General features: G+C 37.0%; 1 protein-coding gene across 1 annotated transcript; it reads left to right on the top strand.

Moving 5' to 3' along the window:
- Positions 1-19,438: 19,438 nt before the first annotated feature.
- Positions 19,439-21,826, top strand: LOC133825532 (zinc finger BED domain-containing protein RICESLEEPER 2-like). The gene is made up of 3 exons (XM_062258461.1): positions 19,439-19,956; positions 20,261-21,511; positions 21,766-21,826. Exons 1-3 carry the CDS (start codon positions 19,439-19,441, stop codon positions 21,824-21,826), a joined length of 1,830 nt encoding a protein of 609 aa, XP_062114445.1.
- Positions 21,827-27,152: the final 5,326 nt, after the last annotated feature.

The following is a 27,152-nucleotide window of genomic DNA, read 5'->3' as shown; positions in this document are numbered from 1 at the left end:
AGACCCCAAAAATCTAAAACCCACAATTAACTCCACAATACCAACAACAATTGAACCCACGACTAGTTTAAATTATTTCTAATCCTTAAAACATCAAGCCATTCATTCCAAACTTACTCCAAAATAAAAATTCAAAACCAAAGCTTCAAAATCTCAAGAACACTAAAAAAGACATGAAACTTAGGAAAGGGAGAGTTAACTTACTGAATTCAAAATCCTTGATTGGTTCTGGAGTCTCCAATAGCTGCTAATCCTCTTGGCAGCATGAATTCCTCACAAAACTCCCCAAAGCAATGGCCTCAAGCTTGACTTCAAGCTTGAATACTTCTTGGCCTTGAAGTGAAATGCAATGCAAGAGAAGAGCAGGCCAAACGTGGGAATATTTGCTGCCAATTGATTTAGCCATTTTTTCATAATTTTAGGGCCAAATGACCCATTTACCCCTCCTCACGCCTATCTTACTTAGTAAACCTCAAGGGAAAAATGGTCATTTTTCCATTAATCCCACTAAACCTCAATTGTACCTCAAGGTCTCAAGTTAGTTCACTAATCTTCCACTCAGAGTTATTTTTCCCCAAAAATATCTCATATTCGATAAATTTCATAAGTACACAAAATTACCAAAATACCTCTTGGCTCACCCCGAGCCGGATATAAATCCCCATTGTGACTTTTCTGCTAAATCGCTCTAAACGATCGAATTAAGCTAGTCATCGTAAATATATCCACATAATAATGTGGTTCCAATCACATAACACATGTAATTACAATTATACCATTAACGTGTCAAAATTACGAAAATGCCATTTTTCACAAAAACGGGCCCACATGCATATTTAGTACACATAAACATGCATAAATAGTCATATCTTAATATAACTCATATATTTCACATAATCTCACATATATTCAATTAAATCCATATATAAATTTCATTATGCCCTCCTGGCACAGTAATCAAGGCACTTAGCCTTAATAGCAAATTTCGATGTTACAACTATCCCCTCCTTATCAAAATTTCGTCCTCGAAATTTATTCAAACGTCTCTGGATACTAATCCCACAAATCTGACTATAACTTCATAGTTAAGTCCTACACCTTACTATCTCTTTGAAACACCCTTTCAAGAGTGACAGTCTTATTCCGTAAGACTTTATCTTTTCTATCTAGGATTTCCACTTGCTTTTCTTTACACAATAGATTCCACTGAAATTACAGGGTCTCTTCACCCAATCAGGTGTAGTACTCGACACCTCTTTCCTTGACATTGGCACCAGTAACACCTTATGAGCCTCTACCCATGCTAGGGCCAGGCTAATCTGTAGGCCCCTCGCCTAATCCTTATTAGGATCTCATAAGTCTATCAAACCTAGAGTCAAATCTCTTCTTTCTTTTCCAAACTAGCTTATCTTTTTAGTCCACAATATTAAAAAAAGTACGAGGTCTCCAATCCAGGAACCCACGTTCCCATATTTAAATTTGTGAACTATTATGTCTCTTCAATAAAACAAACACTTCTGCTCTAACAATCTTTAATAACTTCATTGGTCCTTCGAACTAATTCTGAACCAGAATACTTCTTGTCCTTCGTTTCTTTCACCAATGTAAGTAATTCTCACTTCCTATCTCACAATATCTTATTCAAAGTCACTATGACCATCTACCGACATTCATCACCGTGACAACCCAATCAAGGGACCATACTTGTCTCAATATCTCAAAAACTTACACATTCGAGGTAAAATGCTTAAAGTCTGAGTCGTTCCTTCAGGTTTTCAGTCCATCTGAAGGTAGCCAAAAATTATGAATCTCAATCTTATACTCATCGCCCACTATGACCCTTTTTCATAACTTGGGAAATAAAGGTTCTCGATCTGACACTATCGACTTCGGTGTCCCATAGAGACGTACGATCTCCCCTCCCACATACTCATTCTTATGATAACTCACTCACACAAACCAGAGTGTGCTAACCTAATATGTCAAAGCACCACTTCTCATATCCACCCATCTCACCTACAATCTGAAGTGACCAACCCTTACAGTTCATAACTATATCCCTCCATACTAACTCCAAGATGCCCTAGAGTCATAATAGCCATTTTTGGCTTCTGATTATCATCTCTCACTTGCTAAAATATTAGGCAGTGAACCTACTGGTATACAAATTTTAGGTCTTAACACCCATTCAAACTTCCTGGGTACAACAATTATAAGGAGGTAGCATAAGACTCATCTAGAATCTCTATCTTGATGCTAGCATCCATGTAATGACCCTTAGGGCCTTGATTAGGAGGCCAGGAGGGCCATAATTGATTTATTATGTCATTAAGTGATTACATGCATGATTATGCGAGTTATATTATTATATGATGATAAATGCATGCATGTGGGTCCACTTTTCATTATAAGAGTATTTTGGTAATTTGGCTCATTGAGGGCATATTTGTATATTTTCATAAATGTTGGTGATTTATGGATAAGGCCACATTATAATGTGGATTCGTTTGAGCTATTCGTCATGAGACAATCTTTGAATGCAAGTTAGCGGTTTGGTCATAACGGGGTTAATTACCGGGCTCAGGGTGAGTCTCGGGGTAATTTGATGTTTAGTGCATTACCAAGAATTAAAAGATAATGGGATATGGATTATTATTATTTGAGAATATTGGGAATAACGAGAATTGGAGGACGTTAATTATGATTAGCAGGATAAGTGGGAAATGACATTTTTGCCCTTAGGGACTATTAAGAAAAGAAGATAGGCTTGGGGGCATTTTGGTCATTTGACTAAGGGATATATGTTAACTTAAGGATGGTTGTAGAAACCTTAGAATCAAAACAAAGCACTCCTTTCCCTTCTCCACGATCATCTTCTTCTCTCTTCTCCCTTTGAAATTTTGAAGCTTAATTTGAGGATTCAAGCTAGGAAATTAGAGCTTAAGGTTCTAGGCTTATGTTCAGCCATTGAAGGGGATTCAAATATGAGTTTGAGGTAAGGTTCTTTAGCTTAAATTCTGAGTTTTACTCTGTTTTTGGTTTTGTTGAAAGCTTGAGAGTTTTGATTATAGAATTGAGTATTTGGTGTGGTTTTAAATGGTTTAAAGCTTGGGTTTTGTGGTTAAACTAGTGAACATGATGTGTTGATGTTTTTTTGTGATTTTGGAGATGTTTAGATAGGTTTTTGGAAGCTTTTAAATGGGAGAAAATGAGGAAAAATTGCTAGGTTAAGGTCGGGTCGTGGCCCTGTTCTAGGGCGCCGCGACCTAGGCTTGATGAAGAGGATGAGGTTGGTTGATGGGTAGGTAGGGCCGCGGCACAAGGTTGGCATGCCATGACGCAAGGTGCAGATAGAGAAGAGGTTGGCGCCTCTGTTTGGGAGGCGGGCCGCGGCTCAGTGGGGTGGGGTCGCGGCTCTTAAGGGCCTTTTTGGCCAGAATGATGTTTTTATCATGGGAACTTAAACCTTAGGCCTCGGGATCGTTCCCACTACCCGGTTTGGTAGGATTCAACATCCTAGAGGCTAGGTCTTGGTCCAAGAACCTTTTATTGATGGATTTTATTGATGGAATCCCATATTTGGTTATGACTAGGTAATTGCTAAGGAACTCGAAGGATTGATCGTTCTCAAGGGTCGTTCTTTTATTATTTGTCGCTCGAACCAAAGGTACGAAAACTGCACCCAATATGTGATGCATGTGATGCATAAGATACTTGTGATTAGGGCATGACATGAATATTGAATATGGAATTGATCAGAGCTTGAGTCTCTGAAAATGTGCATGATCATAATTATGCTAGTGATTATTATGTAAGCATGCTAAATGCCCTGCATTTGAATATTTGACATATGATATATGCATGGTTGCATTGCTTACTTGTGTATGGCACTGACCCATGAATCAGAAATCAGCATGAGTCGTATGGTATTGGCTTAAGAGTCAAGAACGGCATTGATGTGTTCAACACAAGCAGAAATGATTAGATCTAATCGACATAAGCATTGAATGAATCATCATGAACATTAATGCTTGACCGACCTCAAGTTCGATGAAAATTGAAAGCGCTTGTCTAGTCTAAAGGCTAGTTACTTAGACCCAGGGCCAAAAGGCTCGGGTGACTACAACATCACATGGCTATGTGTGCTGAGCCCAAGTTCGTGACTCACTCATCAGTCACTTATCTGATTAGGGTGTGGAGCCCAAAGTGTGACTCACTCATCTGATTAGGGCTACAAGCCCCATCATGATTACCAGAATCTCAAAGTGTTAATCACTCATCTTATTATTACCATAATCTCAAAGTGTTAAGCACTCATCTGATTAGGGCTACAAGCCCCAACATGATTACCAGAATCTCAAAATGTTAATCACTCGTTTGATTTGGGCTACAAGCCCCAGTATGATTTCCAAAATCATAAAGTGTCATTCACTCATATGATTAGGGTACAGAGCCCAAGTGCGTGACTTAATTGTCACTTATTTTAGATGGACACATTAGCCATCTATTCTCGATATGACTTGATAGTCATCTATACAAAAGGGCAGGGCCCATAAATCATCTATACCAAAGGGCAGGGCCCACAACTATTATTTGGACTTATTTGCATGCATGGATAAGGCTATTATTGCGTGCGCACTTTTTTTATGCTAGTGCGCACTTTTTTTTTCCTAAGTGTTGTCACCTCACTCTAACCGTGGCTATCTGGCATTATTGTCAACTCAAAGTCCCGTGTAGAACAGCTATGTTCTTATCCCTTGATCCACTGTGAAGCACGAGCAATCACCATTTCTGGTCTACACATGGGCAAACCCCAGTCCCTGACGCACCGCCCTATTACTCCACGTTTTAAGCAAGGGCAATGTCCACCGTACCATCCTCCTATATTAGTCCATCAAATGCTATACTGATACCTATGGCATGGTAATCAACCCTTATTTCAACTTCTAAAATTCCAGTACGCGATTATCCATTCAGACAAACTTTAGGTTCCTACATTACCTCTTCAGTCAAGGGTATGGTAGTCCTTAAAGATGCTTCAAGTATAAGTAAATGTATTTTACCGGTTCCACAGTGCTTCTAACCTCTAAAACATTCCTCTATCCAATTCTTTATTGTTTCTATCTTATCTACATCATACATGATCCCATTGCTTCCCATAGCGTGACCTTGAATATCCTCTGGAGAAATTGAAACTTGTCCCATCTGGAACCTTCCTTGTAATTCCCTACTTCCTCAGCCTCGGTAGTATCAGCGGAAATGTTACTCATGCTTTGCTTCTGACCAGAAATAGTCTAAAACATTTGTCAATTGAACCAAATATGACTTTTCCACACTGTTTTTGTACCCTCTACTTATTGAATTTACGTGGGTCGCTGAAGCATTGGTCAGTTCAAGATCCTTCACTGAAACTTCCTCACATCATACTTGGTGCGGGTGGTAATTCTTGAAATTTCTCTTTCCTCGATCCTTAGCTGGTAATAACCAGATCGAGGGTCAATTCTTGAGAGCACCGTCTTACCTTACAACTAGGCAAATGAATCCTTCATTCTTGGCAATGGATACCTATTCTTGGCAATTACTTTATTTGGCCATCGATATGCGGTACACGTTCTCGCAAACTTACCCTTCTTCTTAACAAATGGCGTTGACATGTCCCATGGTGAGATGCTCCATCTGATCGATCCTCAAATCAAATAATTTATTCGACTGAACCTTTATTCTTTCTACTCAGCTAGTGTCATTCTTCATGATGTCCCTATACAGGTTCTATCTCTGTCTCAATCCCATAGCATACTCAATTCCTTGACGCGACAACGATCCTCGTGAATCCTTGTAAACCCATCTGAAACCTCACTGGCTGATCCAATTTTCATCTAATCTAACTGATATAACACTAGTGGTACCCATCACAATTGCTAGGCATCGCGTAAACACAAACGGGTCATTTCTTTTTAACTCAGAAGTCACCATCTTTTCTTACAGTCCATGGTTGTCCCTTATTTGGAAAACTAATCCATACTCAGGATCGTATCAAAATCCTCATATAACCAGTTCAATCAATTATTACTGCTAACTTTCTACCAATAATACTCTGATCCGTCTCTTGAAAATTACTAATTTCCACAGGCAAACAATAAAATCTCGAGCCCAATGGCGTAATAATCATGCAGCATGTGCCACATATCTATGTCCCTTCTAAGAGAAATATAGTACCAGGAACTAGAAAATATCAGAAACTAGAAAGTTGACTTGTCGCCTCTGAGGAACCAGCCTCAGGTTCTAACTATGTCGAGATGGACACTCAAAATAGGGTCGAGATATCTATACTCCTTGGTTCTTCCGTCTTTGATTTTGGGCGATCCTTCTTGATGGGCCCAATTATTCCACATAGAAAACATGGCTTCACTCGGAATTCACCCAGATGGTGTCTCCTGCACCTAGCGCATATTGGATAACTCCTCCAGACCTCGTTGCCGCCCTAGCGGTCACCCTGTAAACTGTAACCCCTCTTATCAGAACCAGGGGTAGTAGAACTGTCAAGGGTCTTTCTTTTCTGCTTGCTGGGGCCTCCAACCCCACCTAATCCCGCAACTGGGAGTACCATTGTCTGAGCTTCCTGCCTACGACGTTCTCACTCCATGTCTCATCTCATGCGTCCTTTATAGTAAAGGCCCTCCCTACTGCCTGAGCGTTGGTAGAAATATCATGTACTGGAGCGATCCTAATGCTCTCGGCCAACCTAGAGTTCAATCCTCGAATGAATTGCTCCTTCCAGACCAGATCAGTTGATACCAAATTAAAAGCGAATTTGGCCAACCCATCAAATTTACTGACATACTCTGTGACTTTCTTACTAACCTAAACCAAGTTCATAAACTCATTGGTCTTCGCAATTTGAACTGCGTAACAGTAGTACCTCTCGTTGAACAATTGTCTAAATTACTCCCAACCCATCCTAACAACATTCTGGGTCTGAGATACAACTCCTCACCATGTTCGGGCATCCTCCCGCAGCATGTATGTGGCAGAAGCCACTCTATCATTTCCTACCACTCCCATATAGTCAAGAATGGATTTAATCATGCCCATCCACTATTCAGCTTTGAAATGATCCAAGCCTCCCTCGAAAATTGGAGGATAATGCTTCTAGAATCTTTCATATAGTAATTCCCATTTGTTCCCACCCTCAGGTTGAGCTGAAACTAGTGCCATTGTTGTCAAAACATACGGAGCAGCGTTCCCTAACGGAACCCGATGTCTCAACCACCTAATCTCTTCCTCCTGATTTTGTGATCTTGCTTGCATGGCAGCAAACATCTACTGCCAATTCTTGTGGTAGATGGAGGGTTCTCGCCCCGACTATCATCCACAACCCCAATATTGCCCATGCCTGGTCCAATTGACTGCCTTGGATACATAATTTCTGAGTATGTTCGCAGTCAATGACTTAAGCTATCAGGCATGATATTCATAACCAAAACTATTCCACGAGCAGGGCCAAACAACACAATAGCCACATACAATATGCATACCAAGACACAAGTCTATAATGTTCATGCATCAATTATCAAGTCTTACTCCCACGAAATAAATTTATATTCATCATGCTCTCTAATCTAGCAAGCGGATAAGGAACATAGGTTCAATTTAAACAATTAAGCACATAGTCATGTTATTGGATACCAAACTGTAAGTCAAACTTATATTTAGCGGTGAATGTACATGCCCAGCCAGTCTTCAGGAACCCTTAAACCTAGACCGCTCTGATAACAAGTTGTAACGCCCTGGTTATCCAAGATTGTTACGATGTATGTTTAAATAGTGCTTAACTCGCTAAACGAGTCATTTGGACTTAAATGTGTAATTAAAGACTAAGTCAAGGTTAGGTATTAAAAAGTTTTATCAAGAACGTAATTATTTTTAATTGAAAATATTAAGTTTATACATGGGATCCCAAAAAGTGGTTATAGATTGATAAAAGACAAATGGAATACAAATTAGCCATCCTAAGCGGCAAAACAAGGTTCAACCCTAGTTCCTCCTAGGCTATCCTGGTCGTGGCTGTAACGCCCTGGCTACCCCAGAACAGTTACGGTGAACGCTGGACCAGAAATTTGACTCATTGCCTGAGTCCTTTGGTCAAAAACGTGCTCTAAGTGTAGTTGATAGGTTAAGGTATTAAACCAATAAAAAGGAAATGGAGATTTTTATTACAAACTGCTCTGCAGAGCTAAACAAAACATTTACAAGTGGTTCTCAGTACAAAATGGTCACAACTGTTGTAAAGTTACAATCCCGCCGACCTAAGCGGCAAAAATAGGGTAAACCCCCTAGTTCCTCTGAGAAAACCTTGACCGTGGTGGTCAAGCGGCTGCATATGTACACACCACCACATCAGCTCTCCACTCAAGGCTAGGTGAGCTTCTCTTTCTCTTTACCTGCACCACATAGCACCCATGAGCCAAGGCCCAGCAAGAAAACATAACACTTTATATAAACATTATCAAATGATTATCATTATAATCACACTGAGCATGAAGCTTTCAAACAAATGAGTAAACACCACATGAGGTCCTGATAAACCACACTGAGTGACTGACGAGCAAGTCACTAATTCAAATGGAAGAGTGGCTGATAGGTAAGCCACTAGCCTTCAACAGGTTCTGGTAACCGTACTGAGTGACTGCCATGCATGTCACTAATTCAGGTGGGAGAGTGGCTACTGAGTAAGCCACTAGCCTCCAAGCGCTTATTTCATTCATCGACCCTCGGGGTCGGTCTGGCACTAATGCTCTCTGAGCCATTCAACGCTGATAATTGATTTGATCAAATCTTGTTGGCTTGCGTGACACACGCTAAGGCCGTCCTAACTAATAAGTCAGCTCAACATGATCAGTGCCCAGTACCACCGCCGAACCTGACTAATAAGTCACAGCTTCACAGCTGATACTAGCACCCTTGCCAAACCTGACTAATAAGTCAGTGCCATGCACAAATGAGCAACATATGCTAAGCATTCCATGTTCAATCCATGTCCATATTCTCACAATCACATGCCTCATGAATATCCACACATGTCACATTTGGGGTGCAGTTTTCTTACCTCTGGTTCGAGCAAGAACGAATAAAAGAACAACCCTGAGAACGATCGACTTTTTGGTCCTTTAGCGGTTACCTGGTCATAACCAAATCATGGGATTTCATCAATACAAATGATAACTGAGGGTTCCCAAACCAAATCCCAGCCCCCGAGACCTCAAGTACTACCCAACCGGGTACTAGGTTCAACCACGAGGCCTATGGTTTGAATCCCTAAGCTAAAAACCACTTTTAGCAAAATTTAGCCTTATGGGTCGCGGCCCCCAAAAGATGTGTCGCGGCACGCCCCCAAGCCCCATCTGCCAGACGCGCATGGGCCGCAACACGCAAAAGCCGTGCCGCGGCACCCAGCCCAGTTCAGCAACTAGCCCACGCACAAACCAGATTTTCCCCCTGTGCGTTTTTCTCTCAAACTAGCCTCTTAAACCAACTCTAAACCTCTTCCAAACACCCATTTAAACCCCCAAACATTACCCATAACTTCCCCTCATCAAAACCCAAGCAAAACATCACATAAACTCCCCTTAATTCCAACTTTCCACACTAAAATCTAGAATTGAAAACTCAAAACGAAAACAGGGTATAACCTGAAATTCAAAGACAATTCCTTACCTCCAACTGGTTTTGAACCCTCTTAAGATGATGAACTAAGACCACAACCTCCAAGCTTTGATTCCCTAACTTGCCACCTCAACTTGGGACCAAAAACCTCAAAGAATGATAGAGAGGAAAATGATGTACGGGAAGGTGAAGAAGACTCTCTGTTTTTGCTCTGTTTTGAACGGTTTCCACAGCCTTCTAAAACCACATATATCCTAGCCAAATGACCTAAATGCCCCTAGGTCATTTAAGGCTCTAAAACCAACTTAAGGGCAATTTTGACATTTTCCACCTACACCGTTAATCATAATTAACGCTTCCCTTTTCCCCGCTAACCTCAATATTCTCAAACTCCAATATTTCACATCCCATTACCCTTTAATGCCCGGTAACACTCTAATCATTAAAACACCCCGAGACTCACCCCGAGCCCCGAGCTTAAGCCTGTTATGACCAAACCGATAATCAACATTTCCTTGATCGTCTCATGCCAACTGGCTCGAACAAACCCACATCATAATGTGGTCTCAATTTATATCACCAACATGCGTTCAAATAACCAATTTACCCTCAACGGGCCAAATTACCATCACACCCCTGTATAAAGAAATATGGATTCACATGCATGAATTTCACATCATATCATAATATAATCAACACATACATGCATTTTATCATTTAATAACATAATTAAACAGGTATGGCCCTCCCGGCCTACTCTTCACACCGTTAAACACAACGGAGAATTCGGGGCATTACAGTGGCGGTCGAGTAGACTGCATATGTACACACTGCCCCTGAAGCTCTCCAAATCATGGCTAGTCCGACTTTCCTTTTCCCTTACCTGCACCACATAGCACCCATGAGCCAAAGCTCAACAAGAAAACTTAAATCAACAAGTACAGATGAGCAACAGTATATTAACATTAAACTTAAACAGATAAATTCAATCAACAACAGGATATAAGCAACAAGCTTAGCAGTAATAATCTGCTCAATCAAACACATAATCCAGTCTCAACAATCAATACAGTTAGTTAAGTGCAACTAGGACTTATGTTTACTTGTATGACGTTCAGGCCCGGCGCCCTTAGGCCGAGTCCTCTGATCTTATAGCCAACCTCGGCATGCTTAGGTCGGGCTGCATTTCGCATGCTTTCTATCATCCCCAGCAACCTTAGGCTGACCTTCAGAATAGATATAATAACATATATATTGCACAACACACAATCAGATGCAACATATACAAGCATGCCCTACCAGATATTCTCAAATACAGTTATAGTCATATTTTCACATATAGTCATAGTAATACTCATATTTCTTAGAATAAATAGCATTCCCCGCCCCCCCCCCCCCCCCCCGAACTATGACCTCTGTATAAAAGTGCCCCCCGAATGATTCGCGATGTTTTAAATTCCCCCCGAACTTTTAACGTTAGTAATTTATGGGCATTCCGTTAGTTTTTTTACAATTTATGATGATGTGTCATAACACATAAGATAGGCTGCATGATATGGCAATATATGGGCTAATGTTGTAATATAGAGGACTATTTGGCATTACACGTCATTACTGCCATTGAAACTACCATGAGAACAACGAAGGAAGGTAGTAAGACTCTAAGGGGTTTTTGTGTTTCAATCTGATTAGTTTGGGGAAATTTTAGGGCTTTTTTTTTGGAGAGTGAAGAAAACCGAATTCGAAAGAGTGAATCTGAAGCTGAAGGATTGAATCTGAAGCCGAAGGTCGACGGTGATGGGGAAGAAGAAAACTAGAGCATTAAGAAAAAAGAAAGGACACCCAAAGGAGTGTAGGAATGAGAACGAGATTCCCTTTTACGGTGAGTATTTAATGTTTACTTTTTATTCTTTTTGATTTTGTATTGGGTCAGTTTTTGGGATGGAGAAGATGGAGAGGAAAGAATGAATATTGCAGAGCTTTGTCCTCACAAAATGAGGTTTTTTTGGTTGTACAAAATGGGTTTGGTCAAAGGAATCTTAGATAGTGTTTTTGGAGTTTTCAGTAGTGGTTTGTTATGTCAATTGGGGTGTGTGGGGTGCATGGGGTCTGTTGTGGATTGCTGTGTGTGTGTGTGTGTGTGTGTTTGACTTTGCTTGATAACAAGTACTAAAAGCAGGTTTGAAAGCATATTTTGGGACCACCCAAACTTTAGTTATTCAGTAATTGTCACATTAAATGTTTTTTTTATCTAAAATTTTCACATTAAATGTTGTTGTATTTTGCATACCCAAATTCAGGAATCTTCACTCTAAAGGTGTGTCACAGTGGACAACTCAAGCGTGTAGGTAACATTCCAACCTACCTTGGTGGGGTTACTAATTTAATACATTTCCAAGATGTGGATAACATGAGCATGTTTGAGCTATATGGGATTGCTAGGTTTCACAAATCCAGAGGAGATTGCTTTTTATTTTAAGTGGGAAGATAGTGTGTTAATGGAATGTGTAACTAGTGATGTAGTTTTACTTGAGAAGATTGGGGATTGTGTAAAGAGATGCAATGTTGTGGAATGTTTTTTTTTTTTTGTCAACAAGAAGTGACTGAAACTCAAGCTTCAGTAGTAACTGGTGTGAATGAGGATGTTGAAATTGATTTAGGTGCTCAAAATGATGCTAGAAATGGGGTGAATGATGATGTTGAAACTGTTTTAGGTGCTGAAAATGATACTCGGGTTAATGTGAATGGAGATGTTGAAACAGATTTAGGTGAGGAAATAGCAACACAATCTGATGGGGCTATATTGAATGAAGATGCATGTGGGAGTAAGCCTGGTTTGGATGGGCTTGGTTTGGGAGATGTAAGTGGGCCTGTTTTGGATGAGGATGTCACTGAATCTGGGTTTGTTTTGGATGAGGATAAGACTAAACATGGGCTTGTGTTTGGATGAGGATGTGACCAAATCTGGGCCTGTTTTGGATGAGCAAAATGCGACTGAAAATGAACACTCAAGTGAAGACAACGATTATGATGTAGATCCAAAGTATGCACAAAGTGAAGATGACTTAGATGTGGGGGAGGTAGCTGGAAACCACTTGAAAGGATTAGGGAAAAAGCCTATAGACATTGACATAGGAGATGTGGGTATACAAGATTCTGACAGTGACTTTGTTCCACAAGATAGTTCAAGTGAGGATGAAGATGAGAATGATGAGGAGATTGAGGGGATCCACAAACTAAACAAAATGTACATAAAAACCAAGCTGCCAGAGCTTCCTCAGTTTAGGGCTTCAATTGACATGGAAAAACCAGTGTTCAAGCTTGGGTTATCATTTCCAAATGGGGAAATTTTTAAGCAAGCAATTAAGGAGTATGCAATCCAAAATGGAAAGGAAATTTTTTTTAAGAAGAATGACCCTCATAGGATTAGGGCTCAATGTAAAGGTGTTGGATGTTCATGGGTTTGTTTTGCATCAAAGATTGATGACACCACCACATTTGTCATCAAAACGTATAATGATGAACAAAAATGTGCTAGAAAGAAAACAAATAGATTTGCAACTTCTAGATGGTTGAGTCGGAAGTACATGAATGAGTTCAAGATGAATGACAAGTGGGGAATCTCTTCTTTCATGCACAAGGTTAGTAAGAACAATGTCATTGAGATTACACGGGACAAAGCTTATAGAGCTCAGCTGATGGCAACTAGAGCAATTGAAGGGAGCTATGAAGAGCAGTATGCTTCTCTTTGGGATTATGCAGAGGAGATTAAGTGGACCAATAAAAGTTCAACTATTGAGTTTTTGACAAAAGTTGGTGAGAATGGTAAGCCACGTTTCAAGAGGGTGTATATTTGCTATGTTGGATTAAAAGCAGGTTTCAATGAGGGTTGTAGACCTTTAACTGGGTTGGATGGCTGCCACATTAAAGGTGTACATCCAGGACAACTTTTAACAGCATTTGGAATAGATGGGAATAACCAAATGTATCCTATAGCATTTGTTGTTGTTGAAATAGAAAATAAGGATTGATGGAGCTGGTTTCTGGACCTATTGAAGGTGGACTTCAAAATTGAAAACTCAAACCATTGGAGCTTTATTACAGACAAGCAAAAAGGTTTAGAGCAAGCCTTGAAGGGTTTGTGGGATGAGGGTGTACCTGAGGCCGAGCACAGGCATTGTGCAAGGCATCTAGAGAAGAATTTCAACAAAGTTTTCAGGGATAAAACCTTGAAAGACCTTTTATGGAAAGCTGCAAGAGAGGTAACTATTAGGAGATTCGAAGCTGTGATGTTGGAGATCAAATCAATTGATGAGGAAGCATACAACTGGTTATTGGCTGTAGGTCCACATCACTGGAGTAGATCACACTTTAGGACTCAACCTAAGTGTGATATACTTGTAAATAACATGTGTGAGAGATTCAATGGTACAAAGTCAATATTGGCAGCAAGAGATAGACCAATATTGTCGATGTTGGAGCGTATTAGGATGTACATGATGCAAAGGCTCACTAAAAATAGGCATTCAGTTATAATGTGGGAGTCTAACATTGCACCAAGGGTTGCAACTGTTCTTGAAAAGAACAAGGTAGAAGCTGGAAGTCACATTCCCACCAAAGGGAGTGAATTTATGTACCAAATGATGAACATGTATGGGGGCATGTACTCTGTCGATTTAGTAAATTGGGTCTGCTCTTGTAGAAGATGGGAACTCACTGGTATTCCATGTAGCCATGTTGTTGCTGCTATTTGGCATAAAAGAGAGGATCCAGTGACATATGTCTCCAAATGGTATACCAAGGAATACTACATGAAGGCATACTCTCAGCAAATTTTTCCAATTAGGAATCAAGATAAGTAGCCTAGAAGTGGCAAGGATGGAATGATTAAGCCAATTGGGAAGACTCAACCTGGTAGGCCTAAGAAAAGCAGAAGAGTTGAACTTGATGAGTTGACTCCACCAACAGCCAAGAAATTGAAACGAAGATATGTGAGAATGAGATGTTCTGGCTGTGGTGCAATGGGCCACAACTTCAGAACTTGTGCTAGAAACAACCTCAATTCGATAAGTTGCTATTGTATTATTTGCATCTGGTTTGAAGGATAATGTTTGCTTGCTTTTGGATTGATAAAAAAGATTTGTATTGGTAGGGAAAAGACAACCCCCAGCTGATCCTGGTACTTATGCTAGAAATAGCAGTCAGCCAAAAAATGCTTCAGTGAGTTTAGCAACAAATCTAAGTGCTCTACAAGGAATAATGCCACCACCTCAGGTATCTCCTAACAACTTCAAATAATGCTCACTGATTTCTATTATCTGGTTTTATCATTTAAGCTATCTTATTTTTTAGCAAGTTCCATTCAACCCACCTGGCAAGGTAGCACCACAGTTACAACAAGGACCAAACATATTTAGTCAAGGCGGTATCTGATTTTTTGATTGACAAGCAGTGTATTGGATAAGTTTGGAGCTGAAAGTCAATTGCTATGTCTGCTTTTGTCTTTGTTTTTTTATTAGTCTCATGCTCACTGAATACCATTTCAATGTATTTGAGCAAGGTTGTAAATTTGTTTTAGGATCACTAATGTACTTGAGCAAGGTTGTAAATCACCAATGTACTTGAGCAAGGTTGTATATCTGATTTAGGATCACGTTTTGTACACCAGATACTAGTTTACTGAATGAAAATGCTGGCTCACTTTTATATTATAATTCTGGTTGTATTATGCTATTGGAAACTTTTTTTCAATCAAATTTCATTACAATTAAGCAACTATATATGATACTAAATATCTCAGAATCAATAAAAATACATCACAAATATATATGCTGTCAAATATATAAGATCCAATAAAATACATATACCATAAATGATGTTTTTCTCCATTTTTTCAACACAGTTACATTTTTTTCAGTTAAAGCAACAACACAACAATTACATTTCACCATAATGCCAAGTACAAAACAAAAGATAAAAGTACAACAAAAATACAGAGACCAGTTTTGACATCCTCCATCAACATCAAAAATTTTCCAACTTGCTCATCTCTTTTCTCAACATAAATCTGTTGTTGCAAGAGATTGCCTTCGATCTCCTCTACTCTTTTAAACAACCCATTATCATAATTATGTCTTTCACCACTAGGAGGGTCTATCCAATGAATAAAGCCACAACCATCTCTCTCATTTCTCTGTAAATAAAATACAGAGTTAGAGGAGTTTAAGCCAATCATAATCAAGAAAAATAATTGAAACAACAAACCTTGTATCTTGGGCAGCCATAGAATCTTCTCCTGGAATTGTATACAGTCCACGTTATGCCTAGTATGGCCTCACATCCACAACGACAAAGAGGGGGACTCCCTTGAACTTCTCCATACCTTTTTCCCCTAGAATATGCCATTTATGATGCGTGATGAACACAAGTGTAGAAGGGATAATTAAACCTAGGGTTTGAAGAGAAGAAAATCGTGAAGAAGAGGGAAGAGGAAAGAAAATAATGGTAGGCTTAGGTGTATTAATTTTACTTTCAATTTTTCAACCACTATACACGTATTATGCCACATCACCGAGTAAACGGCATAACTGAACGGAATGCAACATAATGCCCATAAATTACTAACGTTAAAAATTCGGGGGGAATTTAAAACATCGCAAATCATTCGGGGGCACTTTCATACAGAGGTCATAGTTCGGGGGGCAAAAATGCTATTTATTCTATTTATTAATAGTGGTCCGAGCCCTAATCACAACCCGGGTGCAGTTTTCTTACCTTGAGTTCCATGCGACAAACAATACGGCCTCAAGTACGATCCTGATCCCGAGCCTTGCAATAATCTAGTCACAACATAAATAAACTTTGATTAGGGATTAACTCCAAATCCTGAGCCTCACCCTAGACCATACACTTAATATTACTTTTCCCAGTTGTCAGGGCGTTAGAAATGTCCCCGAGCCCCCAAGTGGGCAACCAAAATGGATTCCCGAACTCCCCGAGCCCTAGTTCTAAAAATCAGCAAAGCTACATTTCAGGGCACCTGGCACAATCACGCCTGGAGATAGTTTGGGCTTTCTGGGGAACTGGCGTGGTCACACCCTAGCCTAATGTGGTCGCGTCGGTACCTCAATCCCAACCAAAACTCGTTGGTTTCTAGGACACTAGGGTGGTTGCGCTAGGTTGCCAGAAACACAAAACAGGCCTAGAAATTTCTTGTTCTTCCCCAATTCAAGAGTTATGATTTCCCCAGTATAACTAGACCCAAAATCGACCCCAACCGTGCACTTCTTGCAAATTTTGAGCACAAATCACCTCAAACAACTTAGGCATACAACAAAAAACAATAAAATACCTCTAAAACGCACTAAAACATCAAGATTCCTAGATTGCCATTTTTGAGCTTCAATTTCAACTTAGACCCCAAAAATATAAAAGCCATAACTAACTCCACAATACCAACAACAATTGAACCCACAACCAAATTATAAATGATTTATAATCCTCAAAACATCAAGCTATTCATTCCAAAGTTACCCCAAAGTCAGATTTCAAAACCAAAGCATCAAAATCTCAAGAACACTCAAAAAGACATAAAACTTAGGAAAAGGAGAGTTAACTTACTAAATTCGAAATCCTTGATTTGCTAATCCTCTTGGCAGCCTGAATTCCTCACAAAACTTCCCGAAGCAATGGTCCCAAGCTTGACTTCAAGCTTGAATACTTCTTGGCCTTGAAGTGCAATGCAAGAGAAGAGCAGCCCAAACGTGGGAATGTTGGCTGCCAATTGCCTTAGCCATATTTTCCTAATTTTAAGGCCAAGTGACCCATTTACCCCTCCTCATGCCTATCTTCCTTGGTAAACCTCAAGGGCAAAATGGTCATTTTGCCATTAATCCAACCAAACCTCAATTGTACCTCAAGGTCTCAAGTTAGTTCACTAATCTTCCACTCAGTTATTTAACCCCAAAAATATCTCATATTCCATAAATTTCATAAATACACAAAATTACCAAAATACCCCTTGACTCACCCCGAGCCAGGTATAAATAACTGTTGTGACTTTTCTGCCGAATCGCTCTAAAGGATCGACTTATGCGAGTTATCACAAATATATCCACATAATAACATGGTTCCAATCACTTAACACATGTAATTACAATCATACCATTAACGGGTCAAAATTATGAAAATGCCATTTTTTACAAAAACAGGCCCATATGCATATTTAATACACATAAACATGCATAAATAGTTGTATTTTAATATAAATCATATATTTCACGTAATCTCACATATATTCAATTAAATCCATATATAAATCCGATTATGCTCTCCTGACATAATAATCAAGGCACTCAGCCTTAATAGCGAATTTGGGACGTTACAATAGTATAGTATCACAAATTCCACAATTATATATCCTATAGTAAATAGCTATGAGATGAGATTCTTCATGTCACTGTTGGAAAACAAGAAGAAAAAAAGCACCTTCATGCTTTACTTACTCTTGAGTCTTTGTTCACATCTAAAGTAGAGGAAGTAAAACCAGATAGTTAAGGTACATATATAATTATATATATTAAATCATATCTATTTTGTTTTTGAATGGTATCAATAATAATATTAGTGTTAAATCAGTCATATAAACTTATTTATATATATATTTATATTAGAGGTTTGTTCATTAGTTAGTGTTAGCTGTGTTTTCATTTTTCAGTGCATTTTCAGTATATCTCTCTCGAAGCATTTACCAAGTTGTCGAAGCCAGCCCATCCATCAGAACCATCACTTATATTAATTTGAGGTATGTATATCAAACTGTTCTTTAATTTGTAATGATGTTGAATACTTGAATTTGTTATATAAAATATAGATTTATATATATATTAGATGTTAATTAAGTATATAAGGTTTACATATAGTATAGGTTTGTTGTCCAATTATTCTCACTTTGTTACGTTTATTTGATTTCTTTTTAATATTTAAATATATATCATTAACATATAGCATTTTTCACTATGTATATTGATTTAACATTCTTAGTATATAGGAGATAGCTTGTTTTTTTTTTAAATAAAATAAATATATAGTAATAGAAATTAGTTTAGGAATTATAGTAATGTATGTACTATATATATTGATAATTATTTTTACAAATATTATATTATTGAAATCTTAAAGCTAAGACACATTTATTCTATTATTATTTTAGTATTATATTAAGATATTAATATATGTATCAAATAGTTACTATGTTTGTTTTGGTGTATACGTGGTGCTATTTTGTATTATTGGTTAAGTGTTTTATTCAATTTCAATTATATATTTGTTATATAATGGTTTAGGTGTAGTGTTATATTAGTATACTATTGATTTGGTGTTTTATTCAAATATGTATATATACTATATATTAAATTAAATAGACACTGTTTTGGTATATTTCTTAAAAAAAAACAGTTTTGATGTAGTTTTATTTGACAAAATCTAATTTTTTAATATATATATATATATTTTATAAAGTTTTTTCATTGAAAACTTAATTCTTTAATCTATGTAATATTCTTCTGTTTGATGTGTTATATACATATATATTATAATTTCAAAAACAAATAAGGAGAATAATATGTAATAGTATTGTGTACATAATAATTGTATAATATACATATACATGTTTATTTGAAAATTTTACATTGGTTAACTGATAATGATGAATATATATTTATTTATTTATTGGCAATGATATTATTTAATTTGTAGATAACAAACTTCACATATAATGGCCGAAAAAAATTGTTGTCAAAAAATTATTTCCATAGAAGTTCCATCTAATGAAGGACAAATTGATGGATCTACTCATTTTTCTAATTCCTCAGCTCTATCTTCAAACATCAATGAATCAACTCCACCAACAATTGATAATGATAGTGAAAATAGAAGAAGAAAACTTACTTATGTTGTTTGGCAGCATTTTAAAAAGCAAAAAACCAATGGAGAGGATAAGGTAATATGCAATTATTGTGAAAGAAAATTGGTGGGATCAAGCAAAAATGGAACCAAGCATTTGCATGATCATTTCAGAGTATGTCCTCTAAGGAAACATAAAGACATAAAACAGATACTCTGGAATCCTACCAAGAAAAAAGATGGAGGTACTTCACTTGGAACATATACATTTGATCAAGAGTATTCAAGGCAACAACTTGCTGGGATGATCATTTTGCATGAGTATCCTCTTAATATGGTTGAACATGAAGGATTTAGAAATTTTGTGAACTCAATTCAACCTTTGTTCAAGCAAGTGTCTAGAAACACCATTAGAAAATATATCTTCAAGATATACGAACTTGAGAAGGAAAAAAGTATGAAATATTTGAATGTCAATTGTGGTAGAATTGTAGTTACAAGAAATATGTGGACATCAAATAACAAAAAAAAAAAAGAGGATATATGGTGGTGACTGCACACTATATTGATGACTCTTGGACTTTACAAAGTCGAATTATTAGGTAATTTATTAATTATTATAATTTGAGCTCTCTCATAATATTAATTGAAATATGTACTAATAATTTTTGTTTCTATGACTTTTGAATTATAGGTTTTTATATGTGCCTTCCCCTCAAACTACTGAAGCATTATCAAAAGTGTTGATGCAATGTTTGGTTGTATGGAGTATTGATCGTAAGTTATCTACTTTAACTCTAGATAATTGTACTACGAATGATGCCATGATGGATTTTATGTTGGAGAAATTGTCTTCTTCTCATTTGATGTTGGGTGGGAATTTTGTTCATATGCATTGTTGTGCACACATTTCAAACTTAATAGTGAAGGAGGGATTGGACACAATTAAAGATGGTGTTGAAAGTATACGTGAGAGTGTATTTTATTGGACAGCAACACCAAAAAAAGTTGAAAATTTTGAGGAAATGACAAGACAAATAAAAATTTCATGCACTAGAAAGTTAGTTCTTGATTGTAAGGCTAGGTGGAATTCTACTTACTTGATGATTACTAGTGCCATGATCTATAAGAATGTTTTTAGTCGCCTACGATTCAGTGAGAAAAAGTATAAACACTTGCCTAATGAACGTGATTGGCTCTTAGCAAGTAGGATGTGTGACAAATTAAGGTTGTTTTACAATGTTACTGGGATGTTTTCAGGGGCCAAATATCCTTCTGCAAGTCTCTTTTTTCCTAAGATTTGTAAGATTAGACTATTGCTTAATGAATGTCTTGTATCAGAGTATCCTGAGATAAATTTAATGGCTGAAAAAATGATTGTCAAATTTGAGAAGTATTGGTTTGTGATACATCGGATATTGTTCATAGCAACTGTTTTAGATCCAAGATTTAAGATGAAATTGATTGAATACTACTTTCCTCGAATTTATGGTGATAAGTCCTTAATTGCAATTGAAAGAGTTCGAAAATTGTGTCTTGATTTAGTGAAAGAGTACAATTTGAATCAAGATAATGGAAGTACTATTGATCATTCATTGAGTTTCTCTGAGGTTGATAAGAATGTTAATGAATCTATGGATGAATTGGCTGGTTATGATTTGTTCGTTAGTAGCACAACCAATGTGGATACTGTCAAGTCTAAGATAGAGCACTACTTGGAAGAGGCTGTTTTGCCTAGGACTTCTGAATTTGATATTTTAGCATGGTGGAAGACCAATGGGTTGAAATATCTTATCTTACAAACTATTGCTAAAGATGTTTTGGCAATATCAGTCACAACAGTTGCTTCTGAGTCAACTTTTAGCACTAGCGGTAAACATGTGACTCCTCATCGTAATAGGCTACATCCCAACGCTTTGGAAGCTTTAGTGTGTGCACAAGATTGGTTATGGACTGAGAGGCTAGGTATGATATTTCTTGCTAAAATTTTTATTTATTTTCTTTATTTAATCATTTCTAATAATTTTTATGTTTTATTCTTAAATTCATCTACAAAAATTCCCAAGTATTCATCAATACATGAAGATTAAAAAGATGATGAAGAGGTGAGCTATTTTAATTATTCAAATATTATTTCCCTTAATTACTTAATATAGTTAGTGATGAGTTTTGGCATATTTTTCATATGTGATATTTCAGGGACCAAGTTATGTGGATTTTGAAACTTGATGAAGCTTGTGATGATGAAGATGCAATATAAACTTTTATCTATGGACTTTTGCATTGTTTATGTTGAATCGTTGATGTTGAAGAACTTTTCTAGGCTACTATTTTTAATTTTATGTGTTTGTAATGGATTATCATGTTTGGATTGTTATGTTTGTTGGATTATTATGTTTGGAATTTTATGATGTTAGTTTTTTTTTTATTCTAATTCATGCTTGAATTTTTAATTTTTATTAAAAAATAATTATATAGTGCCATAGTGAGTACCCGATGGGTACCCGCCCCCTGTAGGGTAATCCCTGCCCCACCCCCGCCCTCATTTAAACGGGGATGGGGGCGAGGACAGGGGTGAATTTAGGAGGTGGGGATGGGAGTGGGAAAGCCATCCCTACCCCCCGCCCCACCCTGTTTACATCTCTACCTCCAAGTAAAGGTGGTGGAGCCCTTCCAAATTCAGAGTTACCATTGAAGGAATTTGTCCAACTTCGAAATTCATGTTCTTTAGGTAAGAACTTTCAATGTCTCATATAACAAATATTTCTAGAGTGTTTTAAATATTCAGAATGAGTCCCCTCTTCACAAATGGGACATGCCTTATACCATTTCACACTAAATCCAGAAAGATTACCTAAGGTTGGAAAATCAATAATGGTCCACAACAACACTACTTTAAGATTGAAATTCTCTTTCCTATAAGCATCGTAAGCACTAACCCACTCATACCAGAATGTGCTTAAATCATCAATTAAAGGAGCTAGGTATGAATCAATGTCATTTCCAGGTTATTTAGGACCTGATATCAACAAGGTCAACATGGTAAACTTCCTCTTCATACACAACCATGGCGATAAATTATAGATTACTAGCATTACTATCATTGGCATGCCTAATTAATTTTTTAGCGTGATCATCATTTCGATAAAACCAAACCAAACGAGATATTGGTGATAAATACCATAAAACCTTTGCAGGGACACCTTTTCTAACTGCATTAGAATTTTTTTTTTCTATTGCCTTCTAGACCCGCTACATGTCGGACATTAAATTGCATCAACAAATCTCTTTCGATATAAGTTCGAATCATTAGGACAAACATGTATTTTTTTCATATTGCATGCCTAACGAACGCAATGTCTTCTTTGCCTCATAAAATGAAGACGACATTTCATTACCTTCTGGTAATAATCTCCTAAAAATGATAATAACTATGTCATTCCCTTATCACTCCACCCATGTTTGGCTTTTAAGTTATATAACCTAGCAGTACTGATAATTTAGTGAACCTTATACAATTAGGGAAAATGGGTTTCTCAGCATCTTCTAAGATGGACTGAAATTTAACTGGATCCACATGTGATTCATATTGTAAATCATCAATCATTTATGCAATATCACCAACTTCATAATCCACATCAAAATACTTATTATTCTTAGATGGTCCCTCATCAGTGACTTTCATTATTTCTCCGTGCAAAAACTACACTTTATAACTTTTGTCTATTATGTTCCTAAATAAGTGGTCTTTTATTTTAACAATTTTCATTCTGACAACATTACCACACTTAACACAAGGATAAGGAATACTATTAGGAGATTGAGAATTCCTTGCACAAAACTGCAAGAAAAACTCAACTCCATTCCTATATTTCATTGATAACCTATCCGTTGACATCCAATCTTTACCCATTGTCAAACTTCACACAAACAAAGCAACAAACATTAACAATTAGCTTGATTACCAACAACTTCGTCAAAAAAAATTATATTCAAATATACCAATAAACAAAAAAAATTTGAAAAAGTTAACAAAATATAAAGAAAAATATACTAAAAGTATTCTAACTAAATAAATAATGAAGTTGAACTTAAAGAAAACACATAATTTATTATATATACTCATTTAAATACTTAAACCCTAAATTTAATAAATTTTTTAAAAAAAGAAAGTTAACAAAATATAAAGAAAAATTTACTAAAAATATTCTAACTAAGTAAATAATAAAATGGAACTTAAAGAAAATAAATAATTTAATACATATATAAATATTTAAACAATTAAACCTGAAATTAAATTTAAAAAGTATTGAAAAGGTTAACAAAATTTAAAGAAAAATTTACTAAAATATTCAAACTAAATAATTAATACAGTGAAACTTATAGAAAATATATAATTTAATATATATATATACACATTTACACCCTTAAACCCCAAATTAATTTTAATTATAAAAAAATTGAAAAAGTGAACAAAAAATAAAGAAAATTTTACTAAAAATATTCATACTAAATAAATATTAATGTGGAACTTAAAGAAAAACACATAATTTAACATATATATATAGGGCACTCTTAATGGTTACTTTAATATTAACCATTAGATTAAAATCAATGATCCATATTTATAGTTGTTAATTAATATTTCTAAAAATAAATTTTGATTTTTTTAAATTTTTGGAAAGACTACCTGATTACATGGCAGTCATATATTTATTAAATTAAAGAATTAAAAAAATATTATTTAAACATTATATATGAAAATTCAAAATTAATGTAAGAAAAAAAATATTTACCTGTTAGTGACTTGCTACACCAAGTCACTTGTTGCCACATCATCATAATTGTTATTACCCATCTATGGGTAGTAACCATTTAGAAGTCTTCTATATATATATATATTTATATATATATACACATTTAAACACTTAAACCTGAAATTAAAAAAATAAAGAAAAATTTAAAAAGTTAACAAAAATAAAGAAATTATAATAAAAGTATTCTAAAAAAATAAATTACTAAAATGCAAAGTTTAAACCTAAAACATTTACATAATCATCAATATAAAACTAACCAAAAATTAAAAAAATCTGAAATATAACTAATTCATAAAAAAATTAAAAAAATAAAATTTAATTCATAAAAATTAATAAAATTGCACTTACTTATGGTAATGTAGTAATGTGGGATACTCAAGTAGCAAACCATAAAAAACTAAGAAGTTTTTTGGATTTTCAAAGTTTAATCTTCCAGAACCTAAAATCTACACACAAAAAACTCAAAAAAAAATATATGTATAAGGTTTATAAACATATATAATTCATTATTTTAACATTAAAATAGGGAAAAAATGAAAGAAAAAAAAAACTCACCAAAATGGGTCAATACAGTCGGAGGCATCGCTGGTTTGGAGAGAATACATTGAGAAATTTTGTTTGCAGTTTTAGGGTAGATAGGGCTATCGGGGACGAAGGCTAGTGTTTAATGTGGGCGAGGGCATTAGCGTTAGTGCCTAACTAACGCTAATGGGAGGTTTGTGTCAGTGGGGCACTGAGGCTAACGATTTCATAAACAGCGTCACTTGCCCACTGACGCAACGGTCTCCTTTAACGCCGTCAGTTTTGTAACTGACGCAAATACCCTTTCATTTGTGGTAGTGTCCAACTGCCATAAATGCTAATTCTCGAACAACGACACAGTCAACTGCATTGACTAACGCATTTGGCTGACACAAAAGGGGTATTTTGGTGTAGCGTTCTCACAAGCTGAACTATGATGTTCTAGAACTGAAGCATGACTTAAGTTACGATGAAAGGCCAGTACACATTCTAGAGAAGGGAACTAAGGAGTTAAGGTCCAAGAGTATCCCTCTACTCAAGGTCCTGTGAAATAAATGTTCATATAGAGAAGTAACGTGGGAGTTGGATGAGGACATGAAGGAACAATATCCCGAATTATTTGGTAAGCCAAATTTCGAGGACGAAATTCCTTCAAGGAGGGAAGATTGTAATAACCAAGTTATTATTCTATTTTCTAGAATTAATTTTGTTTCGTTACTTTAAATGTGGATATGAGATGATTGCTTAATTATGGTAATTTTCTAAGTTGTGATTAATTATTGTATTAGTTTAAGCCCATAATAAGTTTGGACTTTATTAGTTAGAATAAGGTTCTATTATTTAAGACAATATAAGTATAAGTAGACATGTCACACATATTAGAATAAATTAAATAGCATTAAAATTTGGTGGTCAAGTGGATAAACCCTAGTTAATCACGTGTGCATTGATTTGAGAAGACAAAATTTGATTTTGACTTAGCCTAAGCTAGTCGTGAGTCATACAGAGAAAAAGGGAGAGATTTAGGCTTGATGGAGGGAAGTTTGAACTTCAGAGAAAGACTAGGCAAGGTGGTGTGTAGGTCTAGAATCAAGCAATTGAGTGGACTTAACTTGATCTTGAACACTGTGGATGCCAAACATTCAAGCTCACAAAAGGCCTCGGGACCATACCCAACAACGAGGCAAAGATGACGCAAGGCGCTGCCTCGCCAACCTGGTGACCTGCTCGAGATGCCCCTTCTCGCCCCCAGGCATGCGCGTGAGGCACCATTTTCGCCCACTGAGCGCCCACATGAAGCATTGCCTTGCCAGCTTGGTGACCCACGCGAGATGTCGCGTCTCACCCCCAGGCATGCACGTGAGGCACCATGTCTAGCCCCTGGAATGCCCATGTGAGGGGCTACCTCGCCAGCCTGGTTACTCGTGCGAGACGCCCCCTAAGTGCCCACGTGAGGCACTGCCTCGCTAGCCAAGTGACTCGTGCGAGACGCCTTGTTCTACCCCAAGCGTACATGCTAGGTACTATGTCTCGTCACATGCACCACAAGCCTCATTAAAGAGGCCTTACCTCCCTTCCTGAGGTAAGCGCAACGAACGGGGACATCCTCGGCAGTGGTTCCTCCAAGATGTGAAGTCGAGAACATCCTGACACATGCGTATGAGGATAACTAGGGAAGACCCCGCAATGATTTGGTACGAAGTAAAAAATGGTTAAAATGAATAAGCATGTCATTCATGATAACCTATAAGGGTTTCGACACTTAAAGGAGCATGTGGGAAAAGGATATCGTGGAAAGGTGAGAACATGCATATGGCTTGAGGTGCACGTACAGGTACGGATTGTGTGTATCAACCAAAAGAAGACAAAGCACATATATATTGTCCACGCCATACAAGTAGTGATAGTACAAGGATGGTACATGGCACAGCCTCCTCCAACATGCCTCTGACATCCATATCAGACAAGTAGTGGTGGTACGAATTAGTACGAGAAGTGGTGGCATGACTTGCATGCCTCTGACCATGTACCAACATCGACACCACAACCATCTGCTCCACCACGACCTACGCCACTACCCTGACAGTGTACCCATGTACCATTTTATCCCCATGGACCACCATGTATCAAGGGCCATTAAACCTCCAATATAAATAGTTCTTCACCCGTCCAGCAAAGGGGTTGGAAAATTCATTGTAAACTCAGAATATTGAGCAATACAAATGGTTTGCTCTATTTTTACTCTGC

The sequence above is a fragment of the Humulus lupulus genome, chromosome 3 (assembly GCF_963169125.1).
Source record: "Humulus lupulus chromosome 3, drHumLupu1.1, whole genome shotgun sequence".
NCBI classification, from domain to species: Eukaryota; Viridiplantae; Streptophyta; class Magnoliopsida; order Rosales; family Cannabaceae; genus Humulus; species Humulus lupulus.
This window is presented reverse-complemented; position numbering and strand designations above follow the sequence as displayed.

Coding starts and splice junctions, on each gene's coding strand:
- LOC133825532 (XM_062258461.1), top strand. CDS start 19,439: ATGGCCGAAAAAAATTGTTGTCAAAAAATTATTTCCATAGAAGTTCCA. Junction 19,957..20,260: donor TCAATTCAACCTTTGTTCAA/GCAAGTGTCTAG, acceptor TTTGAATTATAG/GTTTTTATATGTGCCTTCCC. Junction 21,512..21,765: donor TTAGTGTGTGCACAAGATTG/GTTATGGACTGA, acceptor GTGATATTTCAG/GGACCAAGTTATGTGGATTT.